The sequence below is a fragment of the Manihot esculenta genome, chromosome 15 (genome assembly GCF_001659605.2).
Source record: "Manihot esculenta cultivar AM560-2 chromosome 15, M.esculenta_v8, whole genome shotgun sequence".
NCBI lineage: Eukaryota > Viridiplantae > Streptophyta > Magnoliopsida > Malpighiales > Euphorbiaceae > Manihot > Manihot esculenta.
This window is the reverse complement of record NC_035175.2, coordinates 10,559,531-10,574,705: the sequence shown is the minus strand read 5'-3', so window position 1 is coordinate 10,574,705 and position 15,175 is coordinate 10,559,531. Positions and strand designations below refer to the sequence as shown.

Genomic DNA, 15,175 nt, shown 5'->3' with positions numbered 1-15,175 from the left:
GTTATAACTTTTTTTTATTAAATGCAATTAATTTATTAGTTTATCTTTTAATTTGCTACTTCATGGATTTTAAGTTTAAATATTGAATAAGTTATTATTTTGATCTAATTATTCAAGAGGTCAAATATCAAAAATTACAAGTGGGCATTGGCGGATGGAAGAGAGGACGAAAGGTGATCCGTCAACCTTTCTTTCTTTAATTTTATCTTGGTTATTGCCTTTTTTGAAAATAATTTATATTTTTTTATTATTATACAAGTACCGTGAAGTAGGGGTGAGCATTCGGTCGGTTCGGTTCGAAACCAAACTGAACTAAAATAACCAAAAATCGAATTGTAGAATTTTACATAAATCGAACCGAATCGAATAAGAGAAATAACCGAATCGAATCGATTTAGTTCGGTTCGGTTCTGTCGGTTCAATCAGTTGAACCAATTTTATCAAACAAGAGAATATTGTGTTTACTTATCTTTTACAGTTGCTACGAGGGCTGAGAACTGAGGAAGACTAAGGACTGAGGAAGACAGAGGACTGAGGGCAACCAAGTTGCTAACGGTGCGGAGAGCCGATGGACTGGAGAGCGATGGCCGACGATTGCGTGGAGAGCGACGACGACGTCGACAATTATATGGAGAGAGAGACTAGAGAGCGACAGTGAGGTGAGGAGGAGTCGGCGTTTCTAAGTGGCGCATCCGCGATGACCCGAGTTAGCCGCGATGGTTAATCGTTCGATGTCGGGAGGACTATTTGCACTCTTCCGTTATCATCACCCAAGCTCAACACTATTTGCACTCTTTCGTTATCACTGTTTGCACTCTTCCGTCCCGGAGGAGAGTGGAAAGCTCAACACTGTTTGCACTCTTTCGTTATCACTGTTTGCACTCTTCCGTCCCGGAGGAGAGTGGAGGTTGGATGATGGACAGTGGACCCGCTGAAAGAGTTGGAGCTCAATGCTCAGAGAAGAGAGAAGAGGCACAGACATGTATGACGTGAGGCGGCGTGGAATGGAGAAGAGATTAGCGTCATACCCCACTGGCACGACTTTTAGATTTAGGGCAAATAAGGGTACATTTCAAAACGACGTAGTATAGGTGATTTCAGTTCGATTCGGTCTAATCAAAATTTTTGAATCTAAAACCGAACCAAAATCACCGATTTTTTAAAAAATTAAATCCAAACCAAACCGAATTAAAAATAAAATCGAACTAAATTTTCAAAATTAATCGATTCGGTCGATTATTTTGGTTTAAACTGAATACTGCTCACCCCTACCGTGAAGTATCAAAATTATTTAATTTTATTATATATTGAAGCATTGATATACTAAAAAATATTTTTAGCTGTATACTATTATAGTTTTTTTAAATATATAATTAGCCCTCTAGATCAGAAATTTTCGAATGAATTTCATAATATATAATATTGGCCTTTCAAAAACAAAATCCTACATATGTATATAGCTAATATACCATTTCAAAAAAAAAAGTCTGAATGGGAACAGCAAGTCAATTTTATAATTTAGCAAAGCTATTACTCTGAATTAAACAAAAAGAAATAAAAAAGCTTGAAATACATAATATATAATTTGATGATAGTTTTTATGAACCGATGCATGTCACTAAAGAATAATATCAAAGTTGAATATTTTTTAGCACAACATAAAACAATTTTAATAAATGAATTTAAACGGTTTCAATTAACAAATAAAAAACCTAAGCCTTCATCTCAAACTAGCTGAAATCCGGTACGTGAATAGGCATTAAACACCAAGCATAAGATATTTTGCTTTATTTTCACATCAAAAATTTAGATAAGCATGTTTTACGGCACTAACTCTCATGCACTTGGCATCTGACAGTCAAGAGAAGGCATATGTAGGATATATAGGTCAAAGGTACAACCACTCAAAATTAAATAACAAGGGTCAACTCAATCATAGCCATACTTTTTCTTGTTGAAGAGGATATTCAACCTCAACTTTTCCATGCAGCGTTGGTAATCTATGTAATAACAGTTGGTGCAGATCGCCCTGTGAATTCCTGCATCTTAGAAAGTTTGAGAGCAACCTCGACCTGCAAGGAAGTAAATAAAAAGTCAGCATGCTTGATCAGATGAAATTATAAATAATTGGCTTGAGAATTTTTCCCTTACAAGAGGAGCAAGTGCTTCTTGAGAATCTCTTCCTGTTTTTGATGAATCCTTCTCATATTGTTCAATGTAGAGACGGATGGTTGCACCTTCTGAGCCAGTTCCAGAAAGACGGAAAACCTGTATAAATGTTTAAAGCGTTCATAAAATTATAGTTTGCTCCACTTCCATATCCTGTTATTTTCTTTCGTCAACTGAAATTGATACCATATCTGGTGGAATATTTATTTCCACTGCGGCACAAATAGACAATTTTCCCATATAATCATTTAAGGTTCAGCAGCCAATTCCAAAATATAAGTTCCATTAAGAAACCGTGCTTTGTTCTCCCAATTATCATGCCCACTTCAAAATAAAAAGATAATAACCAAAATATGCCAGCAGAAATATTCACAAGTAGAAGTCAGCTTACCAGTCGAGAGCCATCCTCAAACAAATATCGAATACCCTGGTGCTTTGAGATGGAACCATCAACAGGATCTTTGTATTCAAATTCATCAGCATTTACCACCTTTGACACATCTGATCTTATCCCCTTCACTATCCTATACAAACCCAAAAAAGAAGTAATTACTCGCATAGTAAATAGTGCATGATAATATACAACAAACAAGAACTCAATCAAAAAATGGATGTCATTATTGCAAACGTGATATCATTACCCAAATGTTTACACGTGTCAAATAAGAACAACAAAATTGGATAATAATCATTACTTGTATCACACTAAACATATATATGATCCTTTCACTATACAGATTTTCAATGTGGGACTTTAATCCCAATTCATTTCCCAACAATTGCCTCTCAAGTGCAACCACATGGTTGTGATTTGACAATTAGTTAATAAGAACCCAATATGAGTTCAACCATACAGCCTTATGGTTGATTAACCTACAACCCAAATTGGGCTCTGCCATCGTGTTAATTTCAGAGAAAGTACCGGGCATGTGGTAAACTCTAATGCATTTGAAAATCAGGCTCATACAAGTGCTTGAGTTGCTTTACAAATCAAATGACAAGCTAAGCCAAGGTTTGCAATCAACCATTATACTGGTTTTAAGCTTTAAATAATTTCAGTTGTGGTCCAAAATTGCAGAAAACCTAAAACTGAAAAGTGAAAAGCTAATAAGAAGATGTAGACACCATAGGTTAACTATTGAATCAACAAATGCAAAGTATTAGGAATAGGATTCATTGAGCATTTTAAAACCAAAATAGCACATCAACGCAAGTTCAAAGAGATTGGGTCATTGCTAAAGCACAGCTGAACAATGTAGCAGTATACCATTCCATCAAAAGAACACTGCAGAAACTTATAGGATCCAGAAAGTGGTTTCAAAGTAGCATAAAAGACATACTCGTTGACTTCACCAAGAGAAGACTGCAACTTAACCAAGTGCGCCATCAGTTCCTTTGCAGAACTTGCGTCAACATTCTTCAAGAAAACTTAGCCAGTTAGATGCCAATACAAGATCTATAGCTGCTACAAATTGGATCAGAACATGTAAAATAAAGGGGAAAAATGAAGCCATACCTCATAGTCATACCGAGTATAGTAGTGACGGCCATATGTAGCCCAATGATTGCGTACTATATCTTCGACAGTCACAAGCTTTCCTCCATTTAGATTTTCCTTGTTCTTGTAAGCCAATATAGATAGCCAAGCCAAAACTGCCCAAATGCCATCTTTCTCACGGATATGGTCTGAGCCTGTTACCAAATGTTATTTCCATTTGAAAAAAGTGCTTAGAATTTGCCAGTAATCACATACATAAGAAAATGTCCCATTCAAACAGAAATACAATCTGCTAACCAGTTCCAAAACTTTCTTCCCCACAAACTGAACATAATCCTGCATCCATCAAATTGCCAAAAAACTTCCAGCCAGTGGGAACCTGGACTTGAACAGTAAATAACCAAATTACATGCCTTGAGGCTTGATTACTAACAGCAAACCAGAATAATCATAAAAGATTTTGTGAACGAGAATACCTCAAAAAATTTCAACTTCAGATGTTTGGCCACAACATCAAGGGCAGCTGATGTTGGCATGCTCCTGCAAAAGGGGCCATTTTCTCAGAAAATATGTTCAAAACATGGTGCAAATATTTATAACTGGATTAATTAAAACAGAAACTAATCAAGATAAACCGTAACTTGACACAGTCCAATACAAACAAGAAGCAAGCAAGAAGAAAGCATGAAACACCAAGCATGCAATTTAAGCTGGTTTAGATAAACTGCAGCAAGAACAATATTATATAGCACATTCCAAAGGTATAGAGACTCAAAAAAACTGTGAAAATAAAGAAAGAAGGTAAATGGAAAACAATCCGCGTAATGAATATTCAGATCAGATGAACTGCAGCAAGAATGATATTATATAGCACATTCCAAAGGTATAGAGACTAAAAAAAAAGTGTGAAAATAAAGAAAGAAGGTAAATGGATAATTCCAGAATACATATTTTGTATTATATGGATATATAAGATGAAGAAAAAAACGTTGTCTGAAGCCAATATTTTCTTTTTTTATATAATTTGATAACCAGTACAGGCCCCCCTCCACACAAGGTATTTATCAAGTACTCTCCTCTCTGCTGCATCAGAAAGTTTTCAAGGAGATGTCAAGGTTTGAAACATTATGAGACCAGCATTCAACTACTATGCTACCAGCCAATGGGATATTACTCCCTTTACTCTCCATCCTGTTCTACTATAGTTTCTGAAACGCAGATTGCATAAAACAGGACTTGATGACTTGGAAAACTTAAGCTTGGCATGTCAATAACTAGATACAGCTTTCAGTGTAGAATTACAACTGCTTCAGCTTAGTAATGATAAGCCGACTAGTCTGCCTGAGAATGTTATGATAAATATTCTTCTTTAAATTTACGTAATAGATTAGTTTTCAAAGCTGAAAGGAAAAACCATAGGCTGAGCGATCCATTAGAATTCACTGTTCCAACAACAAGGAGCAAGTGGATCACCACAGAGACAAAAGAAGACAATAAGCACAATACAGCACCTGGCAACCCCCTTCAGACCAGAAGAGAAATAAGGAATAGCTTCTACTGCATTGGCTGCGATGATTGCAACAGAATCCGACGGAGTTACAAAGAACCTAAAAAATATTAATACAAGTTATTAACACAACCATTTAATAAGCAACAGATTCTCTAACATGATAGAAAGAGGCTGCTACCTTTTACCAAGGACCATATTACGATCTGCATCACCATCAGCAGCAGCACCAAACTCTGGTGGTTCAACTTGAGAGCTTGATTTACTCAATCCCATGCGAGCAACCAACTCTTTTGCATAAGTAAGATTGGGATCTGGATGGCCTCCTCCAAAGTCCTCCTATTTGCATCATCAAGCAGAACCAATTAGAAAAATAACAAATCCTTATAGCTCAAAAAAGAGCTCATTACTCATTAATTAACCAAGTCATCAAAAAACCTATCAAGACCTTTGGTACACAGTTCAGCAATGAGCTCTCCTGTGCACCGAGCTCCTCAACAAAAATGCGTTTTGCATAAGCCCCAGCAACTCCATGTAATGCATCATAACTTCAACGCAATGGCAGATGACAGGCATTGTCAAATGAATATAATATCATATGATAGAAACATAATGTTTGTCAAAAGTTGCAAAAAGCCAATGGCTACATACCAGAATGTGAATTTTGGAGATGAAAGCAGCTTCCTTATAGACTCAAAATCAAAGATAGATCTGCGCAATTGTTTTAAGAAGTATTCATTCTCTTGAAAGAGTATGATGAACATTTAGCTTGCAAAATTCTAAATAACAAGATCACATAATCCTCGAACAAGGTCTATCAATTACAAGAATACAACCTAATGACACTTCAGAATACTGCATACCACAGAATAAGAATTTTTGGCATCTTAATAATTGGTGAAAATGTTCCTTTAACTAAACATAAATGTAAAACACCATATAAATCATAACAGCACCATTTACCTTCCCAAACTTAACTCTAGTGCTCACTCTTGCTATTTTATTTACTCTTTATGTTGTTGGGTGAACATAAATGCAAAAAAGACTTCATTTGTACTTAGATTTTAAGCAAGTAATCAGGCAAGAAGAGTATTATAATCTTCATAATCCTACGCATATTATATCAAAGAAGATATGGCGCAAAACCTTGATACCTCGTTGAAGAGTAAAATGACTGGTATGTTCCGAACTAAAAAAGGCATTGAAGGAAAAAAAATCCTCTTTCATAATTCACCCAATTAGTCTTATTATTATCATGCTTAAATTATCCTGTAAACTAATTAACATCATGGAACATTCTATACTATGAAGAGAAATGCAAAGCCTCAGAAAAGCTCATAAAGTTACAAAGCTTGCACACAATTGTAGAAGCTAAAAATGAAGATGCCAGGACCAGAAGCCATAATTCTATTTCTTCCTTTCGGAAAGCTATATCATTTCTATTTCTTTCCACCTCCAATTTACTACACTAACCACCACTACCTATATATATAAAGATGCAGGTGTGCAAGTGGGAGAGAGAAAGAGAAAGAGTTCAAGTATCTTCACATAAATACATCTAGAGAGAAGATGGAGATTATACATAGAACACGCTTACTTCATCAATTTCACATAATCGCTTGCTGAATCAAAGACCTCTACATCAAATTGTCCCTCAGGACCACCAAAATTAGTTACACCAATTGTTGTAATATCCACCTAGACGAAAAAGGGCAAAGATAATGTGAATACAAAGACATTTTCTGAAATATTGATTCTGGCAGTTCAATGAAAGTTTTAAGGTGGAATGAAAGAAGAAGTGCAGAGAATGAAGGAAATACATCAGGCAGATCAGCAGTTAAGTACTCCTTTATTGTTTTTGTGTTCTCATAGATCTTGTCTGTAATCCCCTCAGGAGCAGGTCCACCATTTTCCATGTTATATTTGATACCAAAATCCTGCAATAGAAAAGAAAGGGGAATATTATACAACCTCCCGAAGACAGTTGCTTAGAATAATTCATAATGGTTTCAGACAACAAATTCTCAGCCTATCTATATGTTAACATGGGAAATCAAATAACCATTGATACTGATGTGTTTCCATCGCTATGCTTCCAACTTAGGGAGGAATTGTTTCTCCTTTCATTTTGTCATGAAACCAGCAAGTAAAATGGAGCAGCACTTGCACATCATCATCCCAAAGAGACAGAAAACAGAAGTTGCTACATACCTCTTGTGGACCACCTGGATTATGACTTGCTGTCAATATAAATGCTCCAGTTGCTTTTGATCCCTGAAATTCAAGGTAGGAAGCGCAACCATTATATATATATATATATACATATATATACATCATTACAGATATGTACTTGAATTATGAGCTAGCTTGTACATGCAAAACCACTTACATCTACCCCAACTCTTTCACGGATCACAGCTGACACAGCAGGCGTTGAAAGTAATCCATTCTGACCAACCCAAACACGCCTTACTCCATTTGCAGCTGCCATCTTAATAATAATCTGCCAATTCATTGAAACAAATTTGAAGCTGTACTTGCAAACAGCTGTCTGCTCATACATACACATAAATAGGCACACACGCACACACACACACTCACACATATAAGCTCCACCCCTCCAACCAAAAGTAACTAATATACATAGGCAGAGAGACTGAGAGAGAGGGGAAACACATAAAGAAATTTTGTTAACAGGCTGCAATAAGCTTTGAGGCTATAATAATCAAACTCAATCAAAAAACAAACATAACAATGTACTCATTATCAAGTATTTCATAAGATATTACATTAGAAAGCAGCAGAGGAACCATAAGGGTTACATAGGCTCCAACAAAGAATTCAAGGATTAAGAGTTTGCAACCTAGCGACAGAAAATACATAAAATGAACAAAAAACAGTTTGTAGCTCATATTCAGTATAAGAAAAATGCAAAATGCTTATATTCTTCCAAACGATGCATTACAGGCCTGCAAAATGCAATATGCTTAATGTGCATAAGCATCCAAATATTAGCATATACTCATGCTACATGGGCCCACAAACCAACCCAAAGCAGCTGAAAGTTCTTTAATCATTAATACTGGAAATACAGTCAACAGAAGCAAACTCAGGACATTCCCTTCCCCATCCCCCTTCCAATAATAATAGTAATTAAATTTTTTTTAGAAAAAAAATCTGTCTTAAAGATCATGACATCGGAAAGCTATTCTGCATTCACATCCTTTATGATATGTGGTACCTGAATGGCGTCCTTTGAGTAATAGCGGCCATCACCAGAAACGACAAGTGTAGCACCTGCTTATAATGGAAAAGCAGAAAACAGCACCAACAATAGGCTAGTTTAACCACTTGTCAAACATTATGTCAAAAAAATACTAAATAATTTGTGGCCCATGTAACAATAGAATAGCTTTATTTTAATGCCACTGCAGTGGTGATGGCAACGCAGGACAAGAATGGCTTCTATAGTAATTTGAACAGAAGAAAAAATAAGAAGACCACAATACTTGCCAAATATATAATTGAATTTCTCTTCCACTAAAAGATGACTTTTCCCACCTAACTGTTCTGGAATTATCACAAAATGCACACCACTGTTTTTCCTAGGAGATATGATGAAATTAACTAGATAAAAATGGCTTTAATTTAATTAAACTACAAGAATTTACACTCTCTCTAACAAGAGAGAGGGAGGAAGGAGGGGGAGGGGGGAGAGAAAATAATTTTCCAAAAAAAATCAAATTAAGCCTTCACAACCTGTTATTTCAAAATTCAAACTACAAATATCCATGTACAAAAGCACAAACTCTTTACTCACAAGCCTAGCAAAAATGATAAAAATCTAACGCAAATTCTATAAGTTGTAAAATTGAATAATAGAATCGCACCTCTAACTTTCTCTGCAGTCAGAGCATTGAATGTTGACTGAACGAAATTTTGCAGGTAATGAGGCTGAATGAAAACTTTCACCTGAAAAGAAACAGCCACCATATTAAACCAGGAATGCCAGATGAAGCAAAACCATCAAAGGAAACATTCTGAGAGAATAGACATTTCACATTCCATCACCCATTGTCTAACCTTTTTTTTTAAACCATAAGCAGCAAAGTATAACTCAATAAATTGACTTGGTTCAAACTGGCTCCCTAAGCGTTTGGAGAAATGAATACGGTTATGGTTTGGAGGGACAAAATCTGAACAGTATCTTTTACCACTCCTCTTCAACAGCATACATCGAACATGGAATCATATCATTCAAACTAATGTACAATGATAAACGAATCACATGGTGTTGAGAGCTCTGGTGCAAGTCAATTTCAGAAAAGAAAACGATATAATAAAATCTTGCTTCAGCAATCAACTACTAAAATTTAGAAGATGCAAAGCCACAGGAAAGCAAATCGATTGGGAATCATAGGATTCAATTACAAAATAAATAATAATCGATTAATACAGGAACATAATGGATTCAATGCATAGATCACATTCATGCATACTGATCTAAAAGCATTTGCTCAGGCGCCATCAGCAAAGCAAAATAAAATAAAATAAATAATCGAGCAAAACGGATCTGATTCCAATCACAAGATAGAGAGCTGAATATAAACTGAAATTCGATGAAATGGAATCACAAATATAACAAATCAAGAATTGGATTAAAAGGATCAAAAACCTTCTTGCGAAGGCCAGAAGTTCCGGGTTTCTGGCCATCGATGGGCTGAGTCTCCACTCGCGAAACCTTGAATACCACCATTCTTTCAGTCCCTATAATTAAAATCGCAGTGACAGAGGTGTTCGTGAGTTAACAAAAGAGAGAGAGAGAGCTTAGATATATAAGGAGGGAGAGAGAGGAAAAGAAGTAGAGTAATACTGTAGTGAATTGGATACGTGTGCTTGAATGACTCACTTAAGGAAAAAGAGCGAGCTAGATGTCCACGAAATGGAGTTGTATTGGAAGGAAAGGGTTGGAATATGACGAGGATTATGCGATTCGAATGTGAGCGATTTAACGCCTCACGTATGGCTTCAACTGGCGGATCAATAGAGTGGGGAGGAGAGCGCTTCCCACGGTTTTTCTTTTTCTTTTTTTATTTTGTTTTATTTGTTGCCACCTCGAAAGCTACGAATGTGACTCGTAGGGAGACGTGCCACCGGTCCAAACCGAGCTGGTTCTAGGGTGTAACTACCGGTTCAAGTTTGGGGATGGAATCAATTTGAAATCGGACCAGGTGCAAGCATTATAAGAATATACAAGTCAATGAAAAGTAAAAAATAAAGAATAAACTTTATTAAATAAAATATTATTACATTAGTTAGATTGAGTTGAATAGGAGAGTTATATTAAATATAAAAATAAATGCATATATTTTTTTAATTACAAATTTAAAAAATACACAAGTCAATGAGAAAATTATCACAAGCATGAACATTAATGCTTGTAATTTTATTACATTATCAGTAAAGAAAATAAAAACTTGATTGTGATAAATCTTGAATCGGCTTTATTAAAACTGCTCCAAAATTAAGTAGATGAGATTGAAAATGTTATGAGTAAATATCTTTTTTCGGTCAACAATAGTGACGGCTCTAACTTACAGCACTTATTGTTATTTGGTTCATTGGTTCAGTACTAGGTTGGTGTTCTCGATGTGGTGCTTATTTCTGATTTTGTTATATGTTCTTATGGGTTTGAAATTATTTTTATTTTCTTACATGTAAGGATTGATGATATCATGCTTGGATTTACGACTTGTGTACGGTTCACTGGCGTTGCCGATTTTCAATCTGTTGCGTTGGTGAGTGGCATGTTGGTGCAGCTCGCGGTGATACTCTCTCCAAAGGTTGTCTATTCAGTGTTATGCATGGGTTGAGCTTCGTCCGGTTGTTGGACTTTTATCTTTGGATTGTGGGTTTTATTTGGACCATCTGTAATTGGCTTTCAATTGAATTACTTTGTATCCATTTTTTGGCCTTTCAATACAAGTTATATTGCATGATAAAAAATAATAATAATTTACTTATTTTATTCATCGTCTAATATCGAGTTGTGAAGTTATTATCGGTAGTTCAGTTTTATTATCATAATATTGATTTTTAGCCCACGTCTTGTATAATGTTCACATTAAACCTTTATTTATAACTATTAGAATATTCTTATTAATAATATATTGTAAAATATTATATATCAAAAAATTATACTTGTAGAAAGAGAATTTTCCTTTCTATGTGAATCTTCCTCATTACTTGAAGTTTTTAACTTCATCAACATATTCTTTAAGCATGAAATCAAAAAAATCAGTCCATGGGATACGCTTTCAAATAGATCTTAATCCAAATTCCATGGCATAACATGCACACATATTGGTTCACTCTTATGCATCAAATTTTTCTTTTTTCCAATTTGGATATCACCAAAAAATTTTATTAAATTTATTATAGTTTTCATTTGAATTCAACAGGTTTTATGTTTGTCCTAATTATAACAAAGAAAAAAAAAAAAACATTCTCACTCTACAGTTGAGCTCACTTTTGGCAGGCCTGTAGGCTGCAGTTGGAGCGAATGGATATCTTGTAGATAGAGTTGTCTCAGCCCCTTCCCTTGCTTCAAAGCTCTCCTGGTGAAGTGGATCATATTTGGGCCTATGTGAGCCTTTTCACTGGGACTGGACTTTATCGAATATGGATTTATGAGAATGTTCACTAGATTACATTCTTAACGGTATGTAACATTAGTGATTTATATTAATATTAAATTTATAAAATGAACGATTATTTATTTGATGCAATACTACATTGTCCTTTATCCTGATATATTACATTTTATTTATGCAACTTTAATCACCCTCAACCAGTCTGGCTAATTATCATGATCATCTATTTCATCTTTCAAGATATGATTATCAAGAATCTTTCTTTACTTCACTATTTTATTAACTTATTTTAATTATACAAGTACATATGAAACATGGCATGAAGAGCAGGTAGAGAACATGTACTTTTGGAAATCAATTTTATTTTATAATTTTATATTATTCATTTTTCTATATATTCAATTGCTTATTTTATTACAAGTATTTTGTAAATGTTAAAAATAAAAATTTAATAATATATTTATTATTTTTCTAATTCGTATGTAAAAATATTAAACAATAAATAAAAAATAAAGAATTATAAATTCTCAATAATATATAATTAATTTATAGGCTCTTAATTGACTTTAATAATTATATATTTGAATTCGAGTGAAAAATCAATATAGAATTAGATTTAATAAAAGTAAAAATAAATAAATAAAAATAAATGAGTATATTACTCACAGATTTAGTCTAGTGATAAGTGTATTTGAGTAAATATGAGGAGTCTCAAATTTTACTCTCTAGATTTTTATTTTTAAAAAAATAAATAAATGGGTATAAAAAAGAAAGCGGGAAAAGGAAATTCTTATATCCGCAATTTGCCATGTTATCAAAGAGTGATTCTCTCTGTGTCGCAAATAATATGAATTTTCAAAATTAGTCAAAACCCGCCCAATTTTTCGTTTTCCTTTTGCCTCCACCCCCGCCACCAATTTTAGTAAATTATTCTTAAAAAATGTAAATTTATATAAGCGTGCTATAGAAAAGCTAAAGCATATGCTACCGAAAGCTTCCACGCAATATATATATATGTAAGAAAAGAAAAAGTCTAATACTCATGTTTAGAAAAAAGCAGATACATGATGTAAAAGGAAAAAAAAAAAAAAAAAGAGATCAGACGCACAGATGGCAACTAAAACTTAAGTAATTTCGATTTAATAAAATAATAAAACACTAACAATATTTCTTACAATAAAAATAATTTATTGAAATTATATAAATTAAAAAGATAAATTGTAAAAATACAAAATTAATATATAAAGTTCACTAAACCTTTATTTTAATTTGGATAAATGAAAAGAATAGGAAAAAAGGTGAATTCCTATTTTTTGTTTGGATAATAAATTAGAAAAGAAAAAGAAAAGAGAAATTGAATTTCTAAATCTCCTCAAATTAACTATAAGTATTAATTCAGAGAGAAAGCAACAGAAATGTATATTATTACATATTATTTATATTAAATTTACTTTTCTACCTTGACTTCCTATATATATAAAAAAAAAAAAAACATAACACATGTCAATTAAATAAATTCAATTAGGAGAGATTGTATTTCTCTTTTAATTTATAAAGAAATCCAAACAATAAAGTCTACTTATTTGAAAAAAGAAACATTTATATTTGAAAATATTCTTTAGTAAAATAATTTCTTTTTTCATTTTTTATTTTTTAATAAAACTATTTTTATTAATTAATTTTTAGAAATATTTCAACCATCCAAGAACATAATAAATATTTTTTGGCAAATAAGCGAATACTTAATTTCTTTCCTTTCCTCTTAATTTCGGGTGAAGGGAGAAATAGCATAAAGCAATGAGATGAAAAAGTGATCAGAATCAGTCCCATTTTTTTTTGTTGCTTTTGCCCTTCTTGTATTATCAATACAGATTCGAAAAGGAGGGACTAAAGCCCACAGCCGTTGATCAAATTTACATGCAAATTACAGTTACACTAACCTTCCCCAACCCAACGTTACAACACTCTTCCCACCACAGCTTAAACTAACAACATAAATTATCAATTTTTTCTAAAAAAGCGAAAATAAGCTAAAACATCAATTAGCAGAGAGAACTAATGCACCTAAAAATTATAAAAGAATAATTAAAAAAAAGAAAAAGAAAAATTTTTCTTTCCCCTTCTCACTTCATTCTGAAGTCCTCAACCGGCGACTGGGGCTACAGCCGGCTTCACCTTAGGCGGTCTGCCTCTCCCTCTTTTCACGCCCGTCACCTGAGTTGCCGAAGACGAAGGTGGACCAGCTGCCGTCTTAGCCTTAGGTGGGCGTCCGCGTGGCCTTCCGCTCCCACTTGTGCTTTTCTTTTTGGGTGAAGCTAAGGGGGAAAATGGATCTTTTGGCTTGGGTGGACGACCACGAGGCCTAGGGGGTGAAATCACTGTTCCAGGTGAAACCATTTCTTTGGGTTTGGGCGGCCGCCCGCGACCTCTTTTGGGTGGCGCGTTGGGATCTGGCTTCATGTAGTTGTTCTTGACCAAGACGAGCTGACCACTTTGCTTCATCTTGTTGAGGTGGTGCGAGAGCAGTGATACGTGAGCCGCCGGCAAACCAGGGTAAGTAGACTCAATTTGTTTCGAAATTGCTGACTTGTTGGAGCCGTTCTGGTCGTTCAAAGCCTCGATCGCCGCCATAATCATCTAAAAAACCAAGCAAATTCACACCCCATTAAACCAAAAACAAAATTACACGGAGTTAAATGACAAAACAAGAAGACAATGCCATGGCATGTAAGCTAGTACCTCAGGGTACTGAGGAAGAGTGGAGGACTGTTGTTGTGGCTGCTGCTGACTTTGTGGTTGTTCGTGAAGAGCTGGAACTGGAGGAAGTTGCATGTTAGTGGAAACTTCAGTGGTCGCCATGAAAGTAGAAAATCTTTAGCGCGCAGCTGATACTAGAGAGACGCAAAAGGAAAGGAACTGTTTGGTATGGAGAGACGAGCAGGGGGCAAAGGTCCAGGATTTAAAAGGAGGGTTTTCTCGAGGATCAGATCGAAGAGAAGGCAAAAGGAGAAACAGGTTGAGAAGTTGAGCATGGATCCAACGGTTAGGGGATCGCAATTGTGGTCGCGCATCCAACGGTTTGTTTTTGGTTGTAATATAAGCACACGGATTGATGACGTGGTTGACGACTTGCCTGGTTTTAGAGATTTGGGAAATGTAAATTTACGATGCTATCCTGTTTTTTGAATTCTCGCATTACGTAGCTTTTCTAAAAAATTTTTGGATTTATTGCCTGTGACCTCCTAGCACGCGTGAACGTATACGTCGCAAATTCTGATTGGGTGGAGGAAAGGTCAATGACAGTCATTCAGCGAGGCAAATAGTATGAAGACACGAAATGAATTCCAT

At 34.7% G+C, this 15,175-nt stretch overlaps 2 protein-coding genes across 3 annotated transcripts; both read right to left on the bottom strand.

The window, feature by feature from the left end:
* Positions 1–1,759: 1,759 nt before the first annotated feature.
* Positions 1,760–10,218, bottom strand: LOC110601577 (phosphoglucomutase, cytoplasmic). 2 transcript variants are annotated; one of them, XM_021738756.2, is made up of 19 exons: positions 10,084–10,218; positions 9,850–9,941; positions 9,065–9,146; positions 8,416–8,471; positions 7,564–7,677; positions 7,386–7,448; positions 6,995–7,111; positions 6,772–6,872; positions 5,826–5,885; positions 5,623–5,722; positions 5,356–5,513; positions 5,179–5,274; positions 4,144–4,207; positions 3,965–4,046; positions 3,686–3,861; positions 3,510–3,586; positions 2,561–2,693; positions 2,152–2,268; positions 1,760–2,072 (listed from the first exon to the last, which is right to left on the bottom strand). In XM_021738756.2, the coding sequence occupies exons 2-19, from the start codon at positions 9,928–9,930 to the stop codon at positions 2,001–2,003; spliced, it is 1,749 nt and encodes a 582-aa protein (XP_021594448.1). In that variant the 5' UTR covers positions 9,931–9,941; positions 10,084–10,218; the 3' UTR covers positions 1,760–2,000. The 2 variants fall into 2 exon arrangements, with proteins under 2 accessions (XP_021594448.1, XP_021594447.1); XM_021738755.2 differs by having other exon boundaries at positions 10,048–10,181.
* A 3,412-nt stretch (positions 10,219–13,630) lies between these two features.
* LOC110601578 (HMG-Y-related protein B) lies at positions 13,631–14,863 on the bottom strand. The gene is made up of 2 exons (XM_021738758.2): positions 14,567–14,863; positions 13,631–14,464 (listed from the first exon to the last, which is right to left on the bottom strand). Exons 1-2 carry the CDS (start codon positions 14,684–14,686, stop codon positions 13,970–13,972), a joined length of 615 nt encoding a protein of 204 aa, XP_021594450.1. The 5' UTR covers positions 14,687–14,863; the 3' UTR covers positions 13,631–13,969.
* Positions 14,864–15,175: the final 312 nt, after the last annotated feature.